This window comes from Budorcas taxicolor, chromosome 17 (genome assembly GCF_023091745.1).
Source record: "Budorcas taxicolor isolate Tak-1 chromosome 17, Takin1.1, whole genome shotgun sequence".
Classification (NCBI taxonomy): domain Eukaryota; kingdom Metazoa; phylum Chordata; class Mammalia; order Artiodactyla; family Bovidae; genus Budorcas; species Budorcas taxicolor.
This window is the reverse complement of record NC_068926.1, coordinates 68209235-68229360: the sequence shown is the minus strand read 5'-3', so window position 1 is coordinate 68229360 and position 20126 is coordinate 68209235. Positions and strand designations below refer to the sequence as shown.

Genomic DNA, 20126 nt, shown 5'->3' with positions numbered 1-20126 from the left:
GGTCCCTTAAGGGCTTTCTCTGGTGGCTCAGTGGTAAGGAATCCACCTGCCAATGCAGGATATCTAGGTTCCACCCTTAGGTTGGGAAGATCTCCTGAAGGAAATGCCGACCCACTCCAATTATTCTTGCCTGGGAAATCCCATGGACAGAGGAGCCTGGCAGATTACAGTCCATGGGGTCACGAAAGAGTGGACCAACATCCCTAAGAACCTAAAACAGTGCTAAGCACAGAGGAAGCAACAATGTAAAGAAAGGGTTGCTTCGTGATTCCAGGGAACTTAACATTTTATAATTTTCTTCAAAAACGTGAAAATGCCTGTGAGGGTGTTTCCTCAGGTTTCTCCATTTTAATATTCCTGTGTCTAAACTGGTCCCCAGCTACAATTCAGAGGCCCCTCTTTCACAAGTACCCCACCCCCACTCCCTTTGCGCCATAACAGGCAGGCAGGAGCCCTGAATCTCATCTTTTATACACATTTTTTTTTCTTTTCTTAAATAAATACACGCTCATAGCTTAAAGTTTAGAGAGGCAAAGAGAAACGAAATTACAGGCACTCCTGCCATTCTGAGAGAGCATCACCTATGGTTTATTAAACCTTCTCTATGAGGTAAATCTAGTTTTAAAAAGGGGGACTCACTTCCTAAGGACTTATTTCGCGGAATTTCTCTGCAGGCTATTTTTTCCTAACCCAAGGCCCGATTCGCGCTACCCTTTGGATTTTCCACTCAGCTCCGGGCCCGAAGTGGCGCACAAGATACAATTCTCTCAGGCGGGGATAAAAATCTCAGTCAAAATTCCTCATTCTGGAAACCTCACGGTTTCGAATTAAACCTCCGTCAGCATAGGGGGGGAAACCCATTTATTGAGGAAACTCTGCCTGGTTCTGGACCTTTCCTCAAGAGCCCGGGCCCCACCCACCACCCTGCTCTCAGGGGCCCCGCACCTGTTCTGAGACTTCTGCCTGTGGCCCCGGCGCAAAAGGCTCGGGCGCCCCCTGCGCACGACCGCGGTGGCCAAGCTGGACGCCCTGGCCCCGCCCCCTCCGGATCCGCAGGGCCAATGGGCGCAGAGGTAGGCTTGCGTCACGAGGCCCTGGCCAATCGAGAAGGGCCACGATCGTAGAAAGGCTGGGCCCGGCGGGGCCGGCCCACTGGGCAGCGGCGGCGCGCACGGGCGTAGAGACGCTCCGGCCATGGTGGTGGTTGCACCCGCGCAGAGCCCGGCCGCTGGGGCCCCTAAAGTACTGCTGCTGTCCGGCCAGCCCGCTGCTGCCGCCGGAGCCCCGGCTGGCCGGGCTCTGCCGGTCATGGTGCCGGGCCAGCAAGGAGCCAGCCCGGAGGGGGCGAGCGGGGGTCCGCCTCAGGCGCGCAAGCGACAGCGCCTCACGCACCTGAGCCCCGAAGAGAAGGCGCTGCGGAGGTGGGCGAGGGTCGGGGCTTTGGGGGCCGAAATCGAAGGCGGGACAGGGGCCTGGGGCCGCGCTGACCGCCTGCAGCGTTCGGGCGCCGGTGTCTGGCCGGTCCGGTGCCAGCGTGGCGCGGCGCAGGGCGGGGCGGGGCAGGGCAGGAAGTCTGGACAGGCCGATCCATTGCGCTAGGTGGAGTCCAGGGCAGCGCAGGCCTTTTTTTTTTTTTTCGTTTCTGTCTCGTTAGAGATGACCAGAGCAGGGTACGCTGGCACCTGGGTTCCAGGCCCTCTAGCTGTGTGACCACAGACAGACCCCTGGGTTCAGCTTTTCTGAACTTCGGCTGTGACGTGGAGCCATGGGTTTACCTGCCTTTTTGGAGGCTCACGGAGCTGAAATGCCAGCTGTTGAAGGGGCTGTAAGCACTATGAGGCTCCTCAGTCAGTCTCTGCGTCCCTAAAAGTGGTTTATCTACTTCCCGAGGTCGCTGGGGCGGTGGAGAAATGCCTAGTACTTAGTCCTTCGTAAATGTTAATTCTTTTATGATCAGTGTACTTTTTGTGATTTATGAAGTGCCCCCTGGAGCAGACATGGGCCTAGGCTTTCAGCACCAGGAGGAAAGTCGCATCAGCCTCTCTCTCTTTGGAGTTAGGTGGTTGTTACGTTATCTGCAGCAGTAGCGCGATTGCAGGCTTCGCTAGGTTTAATCAGTCCTGGTTGTATCCTTTTTGAGGGGACTGTAATCAGGAAGCAACGGGAAACAGAAAGGGGAGGAGAAAATATCTTATGATGCAAAATGAATAATATTTGTGTCCAGCCTGTGCTGTGGCGGGGATGAGGCTGAGGTGGGTGACGCAATACCGGGGGAGGATGAGTAGGTCTGCTAGCTAGATCCACAGAAGGCTGATTTTTTTTTTTTTTTTTTTTGGTTTTGTTTTATTGAGGGGAGGAGCCTGAAGTGTATTTTACCCTTACTCTATACTGTAAATTAAAGTGAAAGTACCAGCTGGCCAAGTTTTCAAATATAAATAAGGTTTGAGATGATTTAGTGTGGTATGTCTCTTTGTGTTCTCAGGAAACTGAAAAACAGGGTAGCGGCTCAGACTGCCAGAGACCGAAAGAAAGCTCGAATGAGTGAGCTGGAGCAGCAAGTGGTAGATTTGGAAGAAGAGGTAAACATACTCAAGGCCAAACACTTTATCTTACATCCATTGTGTAGCTTTCCCTGGTGAATGGTTGTCTCATCTCCTTTAGAATACAATTGGATGTATTGGTAAAAGTTAAGCGAATCTAAGTTAGGGTAGATAGGTAGTTAAGTGGTGAAGCTTGATGAGAACAGAAGTGATTGACCCTCTGGTGTTTGGTGCTAGATCAATCTAAATCGATTGTTGGTGAATTGCAGCATTAGAACAATGTTTTATCAGTTAGTACTAAGAAATTAGTAAAAGCTGATAGGAAATCATTGCTTAAATTTTCCTGATTTAGTCCACCAACGGTTCCCTTCCCTTTCTTGGGCCCACTTGTTACCTAAACTTAAATTGTTGCTGGTTATACATCTTGAATACATAAAGAGTATTTGTGTTGTTCTTTTTTTTAAAACGTGTTAATTTTACAGCTCACCACTACCACTTTTATTATTACCTGCCAGTTCAAGATAGGATTTTTTTAAACCATCACATCTAAATTAAAGCCACTAGTCACTCTTTGCTGAGGTCTCTATTAACAGTTGGGGGCATTTTGTTATATGTGACCCTCATGTAATGGCACTTCTTAAATAACTTATTTTTTATATTTATGACCTTGCCTTCTAATACGTATTATGAACAACTGTGTGAGCATAGAGTTTTCCAAAAGATCCAGGAGAAGGAAAGAAAACCTGCTGTAGTGAAACTCTGTCAGGTGTGTTCTTAAAGTGAAAGAATGAGATGTTTTAATAGCCTCTTCTGAACTTTCTTCCAGAACCAAAAACTTTTGTTAGAAAATCAGCTTTTACGAGAGAAAACTCATGGCCTTGTAGTTGAGAATCAGGAGTTAAGACAGCGGTTGGGGATGGATGCCCTAGTGACTGAAGAGGAAGCAGAGACCAAGGTGAGTTATGTCCTTTATTTGGTGCCATATGTAAGAACTGGTTTTAAGTGACATGACCTCTATCTTTAAGGATATTCATTTTTCAAGGGTGTAGTGAATAGTCCTAAGTCCTAATAACTGGAATAAGTTACACGACTCTCTAAGAGCAAGTACTAACAAATGCTGGTAGCTGACGCGTCTGCAATGCCAGCATTGAGGAGAACCAGGATAAGAGTGGCAGTCAAACCTGACTTTGAATGCTACTAAAATTAAAATAGCTCTTTGATGAATATGAATAAGAGAAGGGATTCGTTGTGATAGACACACCTTTCTGATGGAAGTGTGATATGTGGGTTTTAATTTATGAATCATAGCAAATCCAGTGATAACAGATAAGTGGTCTAAGGTTGACTGGCAGTTCTGCTCTAAAAGTAATGTTCAGAACAAACTTTAAAAATAATAACATGGGTTCGACCCCTGGGTTGGGAAGATTCCCTGGAGCAGGAAATGGCTTTCCACTCCAGTATTCTTGCCTGGAAAATTTCATGGATAGAAGAGCCTGCTGGCTACAGTCCATGCGGTTGTAAAAGGTTGGACACGACTGAGTGTCTGAGTACAGTACTATCCAAAAAGATTCTGGGCCTCAATTCACTACAGAACTTTATTACTAGGGACGTTACTCTTATTGAGAATATAAATAAGATAATAATAAATTAAGAATAACAGTCCTCCCTGAATCTTAGTTTGGGGAAGAAAAACATTTCATTGTACAGAAAATAAAAAAGAAGTTAGCCTTACCTCCCTTTTCTTTTCCTCAAGGAAGACTCAAAAAAATGGAAACAACAGATGTGTAAGGGAAAGATTTCAGCTCTAAAAAATACTTTTCTAGGGACTTCCCTGGTGGTCCAGTGGCCAAGACTCTGTGCTCCCAATGCAGGGGCCCAGGTTTGATCCTGGTCAAGGAACTGGATCCCACATGCTTTCAACTCAGACCTGGCACAGCCAAAATAAATGAATTTTTTTAAAAAAAGGTTTTTTAGCTTTCTTAAAAGTTGAGAATCAGAGCCTCCTGGCAAGCATTTCCCTGGGGGGCACCCAGCTGTTGGAGCTGTTCACTGACTGACCTTTCCTTCCAGGGGAATGGAGTGGGGCCGGTGGCCGGGTCTGCTGAGTCCGCAGCACTCAGACTACGTGCACCTCTGCAGCAGGTGCAGGCCCAGTTGTCACCCCTCCAGAACATCTCCCCATGGACTCTGATGGTGTTGACTCTTCAGACTCTGAGGTAGGGCTTACTCAGATTTTACTAAAGAGCTGTTTACTCGGTTCCGTCTGTGTGATGCCTGACACCCCTAATCAGACAGATGAGGGCAGTGCAGTTTTGGTTGCGTTGGGGCTGAACACTGACTACCTTCCTGTTTCCAGGTGGTCTAGGACAATGCAGTGAAGGGTACATGAGTGGGTCTGGTGGGTCCCAGAGATCATCCTATAGCGTAAGGATTAGTTTACATTATGGAACCTAGCACTAAGGTCAGTTCTTAGTGTACTCTTTAACAGCTGAATGCCATTTAATTTTTCCTTTTCTAGTCTGATATCCTGTTGGGCATTCTGTTCAACTTGGACCCAGTCATGTTCCTCAGATGTCCTTCCCCAGAGTCTGCCAGCCTGGAGCAGCTCCCAGAAGTGGACCCAGAAGGACCCAGTTCCTTACCGGCCTCCGCTTCTCCATCCCTGGGGACGTCATCAGCCAAGCTGGAAGCCATTAATGAACTGATTCGTTTTGACCACGTATATACAAAGCCCCTAGTCTTAGAGATGCCCTCTGAGACAGAGAGCGAAGCCAGTGTGGTAGTGAAAATTGAGGAAGCACCTTTCAGCCCCTCAGAGAAAGATCACCCTGCATTCACTGTCTCAGTGAAAGAAGAACTTGTAGAAGATGACTTCATTCCAGAGCTGGGTATCTCAGATCTGCTTTCAACCAGCAACTGCCTGAAGCCATCTTCCTGCCTGCTGGATGCTTACAGTGACTGTAGCTATGAGGGTTCTCCTTCTCCCTTGAGCGACATGTCCTCCCTGCTTGATGCAGACCATTCTTGGGAGGACCCTTTTGCCAGTGAACTCTTTCCCCAGCTGATTAGTGTCTAAGGAGTGATCCAGTACTGATGCTCTTTTCTTGACTGTGACACTGCCTGGAGGACAGCACAAAGGCCTGTGCTTCATCCAAAAAGCCAAAGTAGAGGGGTGTGGTCCTAGAGAATTCCTCTAAAGTATTTGTTCAAGCCTCCTAGGTCACCCCAAGTATTATCTTTTGACCTTTATGGTCCAGGGTACGTAGATACATGACTATGATCCAGAATTACAGCTTCTGAGGGTGTACCTTTATCTTAAGGACGGTGGTTTGCCCTGAGGTACTTACACAAGGGTCACGCGATAAGTGTTTCAGACATGGAGGTAACGAATGGTCCTTTATCAATTTCTCTTTTCCCTTCTCAGCATCCCAGGCTTGCCTCTGATTTTAGGTCCTTTAGTTTGCTTCTGCAAGCAGAACACCTACCTGAGGGGGCTCCTTTTCCCTCATGTACAGTTCAAGTAAAGATCAGGAATCTTTTGTAAAATTACAGAAAACTACTGTGTAAATGCTTGATGAAATCTTTCCGTGCTGGTGTAACTTTTGGAAGGTGCTTTCTCCATTTATTTAAAACTACCTGTGCAATTAAAAAGTACAATGCAGTGTCTTTGTTCTTGGAATGTTTCTTGAACTTTTCAGGTCTTATTGTTCTTTCCGGGTGTTTCACTGCCATGGTTGTGATTTATCCAACTTCACTGAGCCACTTTTTACAGTAAAGGAAGGCCTTTCCCCCTTAATTACCGCTTCAGTTCCTGGCTGCCCTAAGTAATACACTCTGACCAGTAACTACTTGAGACAGTTTCTTCAGCCTAACTGACCAATATTACAGCTAATAAATGGTAGAGCTAGAACACTTAACAACTGTTTTGCCATAACATCTTGTTACAGAAGGACATGCTATTAAGTATCAATACGGCTACTGACAGTACAGAGATTAAGAGCATTTTTTAAGACTCAGACTCCCTGAGTTCAACTCTGCCACCCATTTAGCTGGGTGATCTTGGGCATAAAATACCACTTATTTCCTCATCTCAAAATACCTTATTTGCCCACCTCAAAGGGGTATGATAGTATCTCTAAAGGCTACTAGAGGATTCAAATAAATGATGCATTATAAGCACCTAGTACAAAGCCAGGCACCATCCCAAAAGTTGATGGTTATCTCCTATTCCACTTTGGAAGGGTTTTAATCTTGTAAAGAGTTATATACACTATAGGACGTTTCACAAAAGAATGAACCTGTTCAAGAAAATATCCTAGAGAAAATATGACCTTCAAATTACAGACTTAATAACCTCATCATGCTGCCTCTTTTCCTCGGGAAACCACTTTAGATGAGTTCCCTAGTTCATAAAAATTATTTCACCCATGCCAGCATTCTATGCTAGTATTTACTGACTGACTACCTCTGGGGAGGTCAGTGAAAGCAGACCAAATGAGATGGGGTTCAAAGAATCCCAAGTGGCAAGGCACAGCAGGCTATGGTTTCAACCAAGTAGAATACAAGGGAATGCCTTTGGTGTGACTGGGAGCATGCCCAGAAGCACACTAGTAGGCAAGACAATCGATGGTCACTGAAGCCAGAGTTCAGTCCTAGTGCCTAGCAGTGCAAAGTTTAAACTCTGAGTTTCTGTTTTGTAAATATAAGAAAGCGTGCTTCCAGCTGCCCCCACAATTAAAAACCTGATCACCTGATTTTCTAGAACTGAAAACTTAAGTGCTAAGAATCTATTTAGGGATTGTTTAAGTAAATGTGGGTTTCCCAGGTGTGTCTGTAGTAAAGAATCTGCCTGCCAAGCAGGAAATGTGGGTTTGATCCTGGCTTGGGAAGACCCCCTGGAGAAGGAAATAGGAATCCATTCCAGTATTCTTGCCTGGGAAATCCCATGGACAGAGGGGCCTGGCAGGCTACAGTCCATGGGGTCATAAAGAGTTGGACACAACTGAGTGACTCAACAACAACATAGGCAAAGGTACAGATATGTTTTAGCTTTCAAAATTATAGAACAAGCATCTGAAGATTGGGGTTCAGGTAATTTACATTCAGTGACATCACATGAAAGAAACAGCTGTATTAACAGGAATAACACACAAGAGTATAGATTACTTGTTTTCATTTCCTGCACAGATGGGTGAAAATGACTAAACACTGTGCTCAGACCTGAGAAAACACCTGATACTCAAGGGTATCTTCATATTGAAACACTAAATTGAATAGTTAAAAAATGAAAATCAGGATCTTTCTCCACAAAACCAAAGCAAGATTCCTATTAAAAGCAAAAGGTTGTACATAGTTCTGATTATAAAAGAAATAGGTGACAGATGGCTAGACACCAATTCCTGGAACCTTCAAACACCAATGTGTGCCTGCCTTCCCGCTTTTCTAGCAGGTGTGCTGCAGGTACAGGCAACGTAGGAACAGACATGTAGGCAGAGGCAATTCCTACACCAGGAATACTTTATGGCATCAAATTCTCATCTTCAAAGACATTCAGTCGATCCCGTGACTTCTAAAGTTAACGAAGGGACAGGAAGACTGGCTTGTTTACCTGCTAACCGGTTTTTAAAGACAACATCCTGTCTTCTGGAGCTGTACCCTAACACCATATTCTACCTGCATGAAGTTCATCTTTCAGATGCCACTGGTAAGAGTATTTGAACCAAACAGATTCATGTACAACTATGTTCCCTCAAGGTGTTTAAAGTTACATTGCCTGAACTACACCTGACTGTAGTTTATTTCAATGAAATCTAAACATGTTGGGTATTGCTGTCAAGAAACTGTATGTAAAACCACTGGTCAAGAAGAGCCCTGGACCTGGTGAACTGATTATACTAAATTGTCACTATCTTCTTAGGCTGAGTTTTCAAATCTATAAAAATAAATTAGGTAACTTTTAGCTGTGATTTTCAATTCCGGTAAAAAAAGTAACTGCATCAAAAACTCTGCCCACCCACAAATAGGGATCCACGTTTATCCAATAATGGTTGTAAACATGCAGGCAATACTGCCACCCAGTGACCTGTCAACTCAAGAAAGGAACGACCATGTTGCTGAACATTAAGGACTTTTCCTACTTCCTGGACTTTCGCAAACTTGCTGATTTCAATTTACTTAAATGCAGAAATACAAATACCTCAAAAAGTCCAAAACACTTAAGTTTTATTGAAAACAATAAAATACAGAAACACCAGATTCTCATTTTAAAGTAAAACTGACAGCATCTTCCAGAACTTTCCTAGTATTCCACCATTCTTATCATTATTTAAAAAACAAAGCCAAGTTCCAGATCCAAAATAATCAATGAACCTGCTGGTAAACATTCTTCTCATGGTTAGAGCTACCACCCTTTTTTTTTTTTAATTGGACATTTGCACCTTTTCAAGAATGAGTAGCAATTTTTGATTAATATCTGTGAGAACTGGACTTACTTTCTTCATATTAATTAAAAACAAAACCACACACACCCTAATCAAACTCAGAGGAAATATACATTTGTTCATTAAAGCTCACCTGCTTTAGATAACCTTTTCTCATCACACATTAGCACAGTAAGCCAATGTTTGATCCATGCTGTAAAAGTTTTACAAAATTAAAAGACCTGTTAATTCCCGAGGGAAACCTTAAGGCAAAAACAAAAGCCTTACCCTACAAAAAGGGAAACAAAGCAAGCCATGGGGCCTGTGGAGACGGCTCAGATGAGTAAGCACCACAAGGATGAAGAAAATTTTTGTACAAACGAATGCGGGTTTAAAAAGGTGCACTGAACATCCATGTTTCCCGCAGAAATGATGATCGTGTCAGATAAAGTAACTCCTGAAACAAGTTCTGCCTGGATCTCAATTAATAGAATCCTGCTAGTTCTCTCCTACGTAAAGCCTTGGTATCAGAGCCTTGTTCAGAGAGCTCTTTCCTACTGTTCACTGTACAGACCTGGACCCCAGGCCTGTCCAACCCCCCTACAGAGGACAGTGTGTGTGTGTCCTTTGGAAAACTGTCATCTCTTCTTCACCTCAACACTGGGACTAACTCCAAATTCCAGGCAGTCACTTCCTCTTTATGAGCTGTAGCAGAACTAACTTTTTATCTGGAGACTTCAAGGCTACAAATGTTACAAGTTGGTCCCATTAAACAATGACCTAGAGGCAGCTGACATGGCGTGAATCAAACACGTGCACGTTTCAACAGAACACAGTTTACATTCATCTCTGTATCTGAGATTAAGAAACTAGTAGCTGGTTTCCAACTGGTTTCAATACTGGTTTGAAGTCTGAATAATTTTACTGTGTAGACATTAAATATTTTGTTTAAATATTAAACATTATATCTCTTCCTGACTATCCAGACAGAAATAGAAAAAGCAGGAACTACAGGCAGAAGAAACAGTCCAGTTAACAGACTTGTGACTTCTACGCCATCTGTAACAAGGGGAGGGACTTCGGCATGGGTTTCAAAATTGCCTGGGAGCTGCCTCCTAAAGTCACCTCTACTTGGCATAAACCATTTTTTCTATACAAGGTATGTGATTCCTACTAAAGAAAAGAAACCCAGAAAACAAAAAGAACTGGGGTGGTCTGCTGTCTGATAAAAAGGGCCAGTATTACACTCATTTAATAAGTTATAGTGGGTATTCTGTAGCACTAAAGGGACGGTCACTTTACTTTGTACTACTGAGTCCTTGCCAACGCAGAAGAGCTGTTCCTGAGAAAAAAAATACTTCAATCCTGGTTACTCTCAAGAGGACACCTTGAGCCTGGGTAGGGTCCTCCGGATGATTTCTGGCAGGCAGGAAGCTATTCTCTAGTTAACTTCTAGGCTTACTGCACAAAGAGTTGAAGCACCAGGCAAACTGGCTATTTCAGTAAATCTCAATGTCACTTGCATGTGCTCAGTTAATTATTCAGTCAACGTTTCCTAAATTAACATTAAAAAAACCCAAAAAACAACTTGCTTCTACAGGCACATTTCTATAACTACTGAAATAATATGCTGGGCTGAGCTGATACGGCACTTCCTCAGGATTATCTAAGGATGCTTCTCCCAGAGCCAGTTCACACACTGGTTACCTCGCAATCTTCTAAACTATCAAAGTTAATTAGGCTGTAAACATCGCTGAAGAGCTGGGTTTACTGATTATGCGGGGGAAACTGAGGAGCCACAGCAGCACAGGGTAAAAAGCCTCGGAAGAAAACATTTTGTTTTGTTTCCCACTGCACTGCCACAGGCGAGGAGGGGAGCCACAGCACTACTGGCTACTGGCTATTTAATCAATAAAGCTACACTGAACTGACAACTAATACACAAGTTTCAGAGCCTCTTAAATTCCCCAGCAATAGGCCTAAGCTACTGTCACCTTCCTCCTCCCCAGTAATATCTAGTCACCATTATAAACAGAGCTCATTTATCTGAAGTTGTGGCTCAACTGTCAGGGCACAGTTGTAGCAGGGAGAGCACTCTTTTTTTTTTTAAATGCATCTTTTTCAACTCAAGTGTCTGAATATTCTCCAAGTATCTGAATGACTTAGACAATGTGACAGATGACTTAAAAGTCACATACGGCTTCTACACTTGACTCTGCAGAATGTACTCTCACATTCCTTTAATAAGCCCCCTAGAAAACTGCTTTTCCCTTGAGACAAGTTTCCTTGGCAAGAAGTTGAAGAAATGGCTACCCAAAATCAGAGTCCCACCCCAAATCACAGGTGGAGATATTACACCCGTTTCCAAACTTTGAAATCCCTATATTGTACAAGCAGGCTCATGACTGAACACATAAGCCTCTGCAACGTGACAACTTTAGTGTAGAAACTGGTTTCTAGAGTTCCATCTCCTCTTCTGTGCAAGCAGCTGTCTCCAAACTATTGTAAACAGGCAACCCTGTTGGCCGAGGTTCCAAGAACAGTTCAGTTCTTTGAGGAAAGGCAGTGCCAGCAGCTGCATGCTTAGTTTGGCTCTCTCCTGTGTAGTTTTTAGCATTAGATGACGGCTTTGGCTTATCAGAAAGGAGTTCAGGGAGAGGTTTCCAGAGCACAAGCTCCATGGAAGGACGGCTCCTAAGACAGGAAATATATATTTGTATCAACAACTTTACAAAGCAGAAATAAAAGACATAGGGTGAAAAATTAATGTTTGCTACCTAGTATATAAAAATTGATGGGAGGACTTCCCTGGTGGGCCAGAGGCTCCACATTGGGAAGACACTCCCAATGCAGGGGCCCAGGTTCCACTCCTGTTCACCGAATTAGATCCTACATGCTGCAACTAAGAGTTCACATGCTGCAACTAAAAGATGCTGCGTGCCGCAACTAAGATCTGGGCAGCCAAAAAAATAAAATAAGAAACAAAACCGGATGCGATGTGATAAAAATAGGAGAATTATGACAATCCAAACTTATCTTTACAAAGGCCACTCAAGTACATAAAATTTTAGAGTTCTACACGCATTGTAAGCAAAGCAACTGGCTGCACTGAATGCTGTGATTAGAATATAAATGTTCAATATGAAAAACAGAGGCCCTTGATTTAACATTATAGTTCTTCTTAAATTGTGGTTAGTATTAGCAGATGTCAGTTATTATCTTGTACTAAACCATTATAAATAAAAACAAACACTGGCTAAACACACTAAAAATACCTCAGCAAGCCTTTTGCTTATTAGTACAGCTATGAAGTATATAATGCTTTGTGCAATAAGCCACTATCTGTGTCTACCACACCCCAACCTATTTCATCTAGTGGTGGTTTGATGGTTTCTGGGACCCAAGTGCAAGGCAAAATAAAACACAATGAAGAACACCCCACAAAGGTTAGCTTCTGGAAAACTACCAAGAGCAGCAAGTGCCAATGCTTTACACTGGAGGGCAATGTGACCTGCTTACTCGTGGCTAAACTATTTACCCACCCTCAGGGCTGGGTAGTTAATTATAAGCTCAAGCTAGGAGGCTAATGCAAAACCCCCATGAGCTAACATCCAGCAGTAGGAGAAACCACAGTGTCTAAAGACAATCATCTACCTAGTACCAGTAGGACTGGTAGCCTAAGAGAAGTTTTCAGATATCTGACACTTACTCTCACAGTACCAAGTCTATTGAAAGTCTTTTCTAGGAAAACACCTACAGGGCACTTTATATCTTGCCTACTACAGTTGGCCCTCCATATCTACGGAGTTTTGATTTGGACCATTTTATATAAGAGACGCAAGCATCCCAGGATTTTAGTATCTGTAGGGGTCCTAGAAGCAATCCCCCATGGATATTGAGAGACAACTGTATTTTACAGAGTAAGGGCCACTTGAGCCCACCGAAGTCATTCTCATTAATTACAGGCTACCGTCACTTTTATGTTGATGGGCCCAGGCTGCGTTGCTTTCAGGGTCTCATGCTCGCTTCCACTTCCCCTACTGTCCTTACACTGTGCAGTCACTGCTCACCAGCCATGAGTTTATTCTGCTCTCACTTGCTGTCTGTTTTCTACTCTGATGGCAGAGGAAACCAGGTAAGTGAGCTCATCAAATGGTCTAAATGAAGAGCAAAATGGCTCTTAGAGCTAAAGGCCTGAGGGGCCACACACTGTGAGATACAAGTATGAGCTCTAGACTGTGGCCTTTGTGATAACTTTTTTGACTGCTGGTAAACTTTTCAGTTTTTTCCAAGGTCTTACTGGTGGTCCAAGATAACAGAGAGCCACGTAAACAGGCAGTTTTCAAGTGTGGTTCCTACAACCTATCACAGTAATCTGAGAGAATGGGTTCTTTCTTGCTAATCCTCCCATCCCCAAGTATTAGACTATAAGTGAATTTCCAGACTTCAAAACAACCCAGGGGTAAATAGCAAGGCAGCCACTCCTGTGAACTTCAATTCCCACTTGCACAGCATTCCACTCACCCCAATGAACTAAGAAAAGGTCTCCAACCTGGGCTAAACATAAAACCTACTGAGCTTTCACTCGGTTGGTGATCAGGAAGTGTTTAGAGACAATGAGTCTTCCTTTTAAGATCATACTGGGGACTTCCCTAGTGGTCCGGGGTAAAAAATCTGACTGGAGCAGTATTTCACAAGCTGAGGGTCAAGCCATGCAACACAGCCACTGAAGCCTGTGCACCCTAGAGCCCGTGCTCTGCAACAAGAAAGCATCACAGCTGGAGAGCAGCCCCAGCTGCTGCAACTAGAGAAAGCTTGTGCACAACGAAAACCTAGCACAGCCAAAAAGAAATTTAAAAGAACTTTTAAAAAAGATCAGAGTTGAATGGAAACCAGAAACCAAAACTTACATGGACTCAATCATTTTTTTTGTAAATATTTCATCAAATTCCCTCTTCAAACCTGTTTTCATGGTATCAGAAAGGACAAGGCTGGGGAGACGGTTAATATTTCTGTCAGCTTCAACTTCTTCATCTTCGTCAATTATTCTAAACAAAGGCAGACACAAAGAAAAAAATTATTTGGTTAAACTTATATATTCTATTAACTGGACAAAATTTTTAAAATAAAAAGGATAAACTCAACAGGTGCTACAGCAGAAGGTCAAGTAAAGTATTAAACTCTACTTTGGAGAGAAGTAAGTATATACACAAGAGCTGGTCAACATTTGACAAAAAAGATATCAAATTTGAAGGCTAAAACCCTCATAAACCAAAAAATTAATATTCAGACATAGTAAATGAAAATATTTAGTACAATTCTATGAAAAATGCTTACTTTAACATTTAAAGTGCATACTTTAAGCTTCTTGATTTTTATAGTTTGACAGGCTGAGGATTAAGGAATCACCAAATGATGAATTAGACCAACTTGAAAGAGAGGAGATGTTACATAGGAACAACAAGAAGCCAGCCGGATATGCGGCCCATTTACCTGTCCTCAATTTCCTGAAGCCTCCTTCGGACAACTTCACACTGTGGTTCCCCCGTTGTCTGATCCATCTCTTCACAAATAACATCTAACATGCCAGGTGCAGAAAGGCCACTAGTGCACGGATTTACTCCATGACCCTCTATATCCTGATGTGCACAAAGAATCCAGTCATTAGGACCAGCACAGAGCCCTGCTTCAGTTAGCCTTTTCTTTCTTACTGGACAACTGAAAAAAAAAAAAAAAAAAATCAATGAAAATCCTGACTAATACAAATGAAACATATATCACCGCCATTGCTAATAAAATTCTGCTATGAAAAACCTCTTCTGACAGTATGTGATTACAAGATGAAAATCACACATTTTCTTTTCTGTCACTCTCACAGCCACCCTGAGATGTTTCCCTTAACATCTGTCAAATTAGGTTGCACCTGCCAAGATTTTGCCTTTCCAGATTAGAAGTGTTTGATATGGGAACTTAAAGTCATTCTTACTTACTCAGCTCTGGAAAGGTCAAGTGGGAAGTAAAGAAACCAAGAATCACAAAGTAGCAATTCAGGGCCAGCCGTACTTTTTCATACTGCTGCAGCTCCATTACACTGGGCATATGAGAAGGTGGTCTGCAGGCATCCTATATTCCCTTAGGGCAAAAATACATGCTTCATCAGGTCTGCAGCAAGTACTACAGGTGGAGATGACATTGCTAATTTCTTGGTTCTCACCAAAAATGGTAGAGGCTGTCATTTGCTGTATGGGTCCCTGCCTAATGGGGTGCACTTTTCTCCCAGCTTGCAACATAAACTATCTTCACTTTCTAGAAAATTTTACATTTCACTGAGACCATAGGAGTTCAATTCAGATTGCTTTACACATGTGGAAACAAGAATGGAGAAAACTAAAGTGCCCCCTCTAAAGTGTTACATAAGGTGAGTTGTATTTTGGGTATCAAATCCCAGAGACAGATGCTGTATCCTCTATGCTTTTCATAGAGGATTCTCACTAAAACCTCCTGCCTGTTAGGGAAGTTCAACTGCTCAAGCTCTTAACACAAACTAGTATTTGTAAGCACTACAACATGCCCAACATTTAGTTGTTGTTTAGTCACTAAGTCATGTCCAACTCTTTTGCGACCTTATGGACTGTAGCCCGCCAGGCTCCTTTGCCCATGGGCTTTTCCAGGCAAATAACTGAAGTGGGTTGCCATTTCCCTCTCTGGGGAGCTTCCTGACCCAGGGATCGAACCTGTCTCCTGCACTGCAGGCCAATTCTTTACTACTGAGGGGTGTCCTGAACAGACAACCAGCCCTGCTCTGAGTATTTAGACCAAAAGTATGTTATTGCCTGGGTATTACCAAGCACAATCTCAATCATATGTTTAGCTTATAATTAGTTTTAACTCATAAGTAAGTATTAAGAATGTCTCTCCATAAATTAAACACTTCTGTAATATTTGGATAGTTCTAAGGTATGCGATGTTTTGGAAAACAGAAGAAAAAGTTATACACATAGGAAATCATCTAAGAAGGAGCAGAACAACTTTATAGAGATCAATGATGATTAAGTCCCAGAGAAAATGGGACATAAAAGACTTTAAAGTTCTGATGAGAGAGAACCAGTAAAGTGGCAAGCAGGCAACAAACTTCTGGGCATTCGACATCCAACTCTCCAGTCCCTTATCCTCCCAGGGCCTCAATCTCTCCATCTGCAAATTAAAGATGGTTAACTTTTAAAGTCAATGGTTTTTACACTTCAAATTTTTTATTTATGACATTAGAATTATTTAATAATCTCCTGGGAAACATCCCTGGTGGCTCAGACAGTAAAGAATCTGCCTGCGATTCAGGAGACTTCAGTTTCATCCCTAGGTCAGGAAGATCTTCTGGAGAAGGGAATGGCCCACTCCAATATTCTTGCCTGGAGAATTCCGTGGACAGAGGAGAGTCTTGGGCTACAGTCCGTGGGGTCGCAGAGTTGGACGTGACTAAACAACAAACACTTCCACACTTTCAAAAGATAAAAGCAAAGAGGTCCTTGTGCATCCACAGCAATCCTAAAGCTATAAAGAACGTAAATATTGTCTGGTCTAGAGGATTTTTATTTTAAATTTTTTGGCCATGCCACGTGACATCCAGGATTTTAGTTCCCCAATCAGGAATCAAACCCCCGCCCCCTACAGTGGAAGCATGGAGTCCTAACCACAGGACCACCAGAGAAGTCTCAGATGTTTTTTTAAACTGAGGCAACTTTCAAATCTACTGTCTTGTAGGTCTATGTATCAACCTGGTGAGAAAATTAAAAGTTTCTGTTGGCAAAAAAAAAATAATAAATCACACAAAAGCTGAAAGACAACAAATCTGGGGAAAACACAACATACATAAAAAAGACCAATAAGTCAATAAAAGATCTGTAGAAACATGAAGAATTCACCCAAAATGAAACACAAATGGCTTAAAGGAAAAGATGGCTTAATGAAAAAGATGTTCAAAATCGCATATAATTTACAAAACATAAATTAAAAGTGATCTAATTTCTTTAATTATAAAAGGCTCGTACTCATAAAAATACATGTAATAATTATAAAACAAAAATCCATGAAAGTAATATTCAAGATACAGAATGCCATCAGCATCCCTAAATGGTACTCTATTCCCTCCTCCCTGTAGGTACACACTGTCTTTTACAACCATTTCATTTAAAAAAAATACACATTATCATGCATATAAATATGCAATATTAAAAGCTTTTAGTTCTGCCTGGTTTTGACCCTTATATAAGGAATTATACTGAATATGTATACATTCGTGCTATGTTTCTTTTGTTCCTACTACGCTTATAAGACATATCTGGGTTGGTACGTGTGGTTCAGTGTTTCTTTTTTGCTGAACTAAACTCAGCAAAAATTTATTATGTCCAGATACTGCTAATTTTGACCCATCATGAACAAGGATGCCATAAACTTTCTTGTACATGTCTTCTGATGAGCATGCATAGTCAAAAAAAGAACTGCTGGGTAAATGGGTATGTGTGCCTTCAACTCATTCAAAACTGTTTCCCAAAGTGTTGTAGCAATTTACATTCTTATCCAGTAGTGTCTGTGAGTTCCTGGTGTTACAGAACCCTCCAATATCTGGTAGTGGAGTAGTTTCTCACTGTGCTTTTAATATGCATTTCCCTAAAGACTGATGAGGTCGAGGTCGAATATCTTTTCATTTGTTTGGTCATTTTGATACCCTCTTTGGGGAAGTCTTTTACTCATTTTCTTTTTTAGACTGCCTGCCTATAACATGCAGTATTTTCCCTATCAGTTAAGAGGTGATCAAAAAGTTTGAAAATACAATTCTGATGAGAAGATGGAGAAACACACATTCCCTAAGTTTAAAGGAGTATAAACTGCCAACAACTCTTGTTTAAAATTCAAAATGCATACATTTAAAGATTGAGCAATTTCCCATCTAGGAATCTATTTATCTAATTACAAACACAAAGAACTTAAGAACAGTCACTTTAGATTTGTTAGTATTAAACTCCATCACCGGGAGACTGGTTAATTACCTATTCCTAGCCTTACAACAGAATTCCACTCAACTGTTGAAAAACAAATGAGATAGAACTCTATGTGTCCATATGTAACAAGCTACAGGAGAGTAAAATGAAAACACCAGTGTTGCAGTGTTAACAGTATGTTACTATTAAATGTAAAACCCCATAATTATACAGTTATAAACTTGCACATTTTTACATTATCTTCCTTAAAGGGAAACAGGCAATAAGGATAACCCTCTGGGGAAAACTGGGAGCATAAGATTTTGCCTTCTGGGAATTTTTTTAAATTTTGTGCATGTAATAATACTCGTATGCCTCAAAGTTCAAACATGACAATCGCTTATGCAGTAACAAGCTTCCCTCTGACCTGCCCAGCTCACTTCTCTAAAAGGCAACGCGTGTTGTCAGTTCCTTGGGCCTCCTTTCAGAGACACCTCATGTTCCACCTTTTCACTCAAAAACAAAGTTACGCATATAAAATAGGTTAAATTAAGTGACCATTAAGTGACTAAAAAAGCACTTGAAACTTACTCATCCTCCTCCTCCTCCTCCTCTCGCTTGTGTTTCTTTCTACAGTGAGTTGAAATACTGTTAAAACAAACAAACAAACAAACTCAGTCAGTTGAGAAATTTACTGAGCTGGTACATTCAGCATCCACTTTCAGGCTCCGATAATCTTGCCCACCCCACTATCAGCTCTCCCCTCCCTTGCCCTGTGGGATGGATTTACAGGTCACACGGTCAGTCAGGTAAAAGTGTTGGCTGGTCCTGACAAAAATCACACTGAAAGCTAAATTCATTCGGTCAAGGCCGGGGGAGATAAACTGGGGCGACCAGCGTCGGGAAAACGTATGGGGCAGGCACCATGCTGAGCACTTCAGTTTATGATCCCACTAGAAGGACCCATTTCTCTCCCAAGTTGCGGATGAGGAAACTCAAGAGTCCGAGAGTCGCTGAAAGTTACCAACAACAGCTGCCGGGCCGCGGTCTGGAGGGAGCGAGGCGTGTGCGCGCCCAGGGCAGCTCCAGGCCCGGGTCGGTCCGGCTCCCATCCCCGCACGCCCCGGGTGAGCAGACCTCTCCTCACTTCTCCCGGCGCAAGCGCGCCGAGGTCGGAACTGGACCCCCGCGCTGTGCGACCTCCGCGATTTACGGCAACCGCCTGTGGGGTTCAGTCTCCTCATCCGCAACTTGAGGCTCAAGAGCCCCCATCAGGGTCGCGAAAAGGGTCAACCAGCCCGCGCCGGAGCCTACACCCGCCCCCGCCGTCCGCCGGTCTCCTCACCGTCCGCGCGCCGCGCTCCCGCCGGAGCTGCTCGGGGTGGCGCGAAGTCCCGGCCGCGGGGCCAGCTCGGCGCCCTCCGTCCCCGGCGGGAAGGCCCGACCGGCGAAGGCCGGCGGCGGCTGCAGGAAGTCCGAGCCACCGCTCAGGGGAAGGCCGCTAAACGGCCGGCCGAGCGCCGCCATGGCCGGGGAGACGAGGAGGCTGCGCCCACGGCCCCGGCCGTCCGCGTCCCCGGGCCCGGCAGCAGCGGCCACAGCGATTGCCGAGAGGTACCCGCCTCTGAGCCCGCTTCCCGACCCCACGTCACGCCTTCTAGAACCCTCCACCCCAAGCCGCCCGGAGCACGCCGGGATTTGTTGTGTGTGGCGAACTGCTGGCGCGAGGGCTGCCGGGAGCTGAAGTCCTTGAGGACCACAAACAAGATGGCTGCCCGGCCGAGTCTTCGGGGCGGGAGGATGGCCCTACCTACCAGAGGTCTTAGGTCCAAATCCTCACTCGTCAAGTAACCTCTGTACCTCAGTTTTCTCAGTAGTAAAACCTGAAAACAGTAGTACGTATGTTCTTATGATTGATAGGAGAAGTAAATGAATTAAAACCTCTAGAGCCCTTAGAAGTTCTAAGTTAAAACACTTCTTGGCACATAGTGTTAGTCGCTCAGTCGTGCCCGACTCCTTGCGACCTCATGGACTGCAGCCCGCCAGGCTCCTCTGTTCATGGACTTTTCCAGGCAAGAATAATACTGGAGTGGGTTGCCATTTCCTTCTCCAGTCTTCGGTGTTTTAATGTAAATGAAGTTGGTGACACTTTAGAGGAAACAGCATGGAAGATCAGGAAAAGCCTCAAAGTT

At 43.6% G+C, this 20126-nt stretch overlaps 2 protein-coding genes across 2 annotated transcripts; one reads left to right on the top strand and one right to left on the bottom strand.

Moving 5' to 3' along the window:
- The first annotated feature begins 1187 nt into the window (after positions 1–1187).
- XBP1 (X-box binding protein 1) lies at positions 1188–6196 on the top strand. The gene is given in 6 exon segments (XM_052654628.1): positions 1188–1421; positions 2483–2579; positions 3367–3495; positions 4611–4670; positions 4673–4756; positions 5059–6196. Coding segments are annotated over 6 exon segments (1155 nt in total). The 5' UTR covers positions 1188–1194; the 3' UTR covers positions 5617–6196.
- Positions 6197–8796: 2600 nt separating this feature from the next.
- On the bottom strand, positions 8797–19461 carry CCDC117 (coiled-coil domain containing 117). Its single transcript, XM_052654591.1, has 5 exons — positions 19280–19461; positions 18526–18582; positions 14453–14677; positions 13870–14007; positions 8797–11653 (listed from the first exon to the last, which is right to left on the bottom strand). The coding sequence occupies exons 1-5, from the start codon at positions 19459–19461 to the stop codon at positions 11416–11418; spliced, it is 840 nt and encodes a 279-aa protein (XP_052510551.1). The 3' UTR covers positions 8797–11415.
- Between the last annotated feature and the right edge of the window lie 665 nt (positions 19462–20126).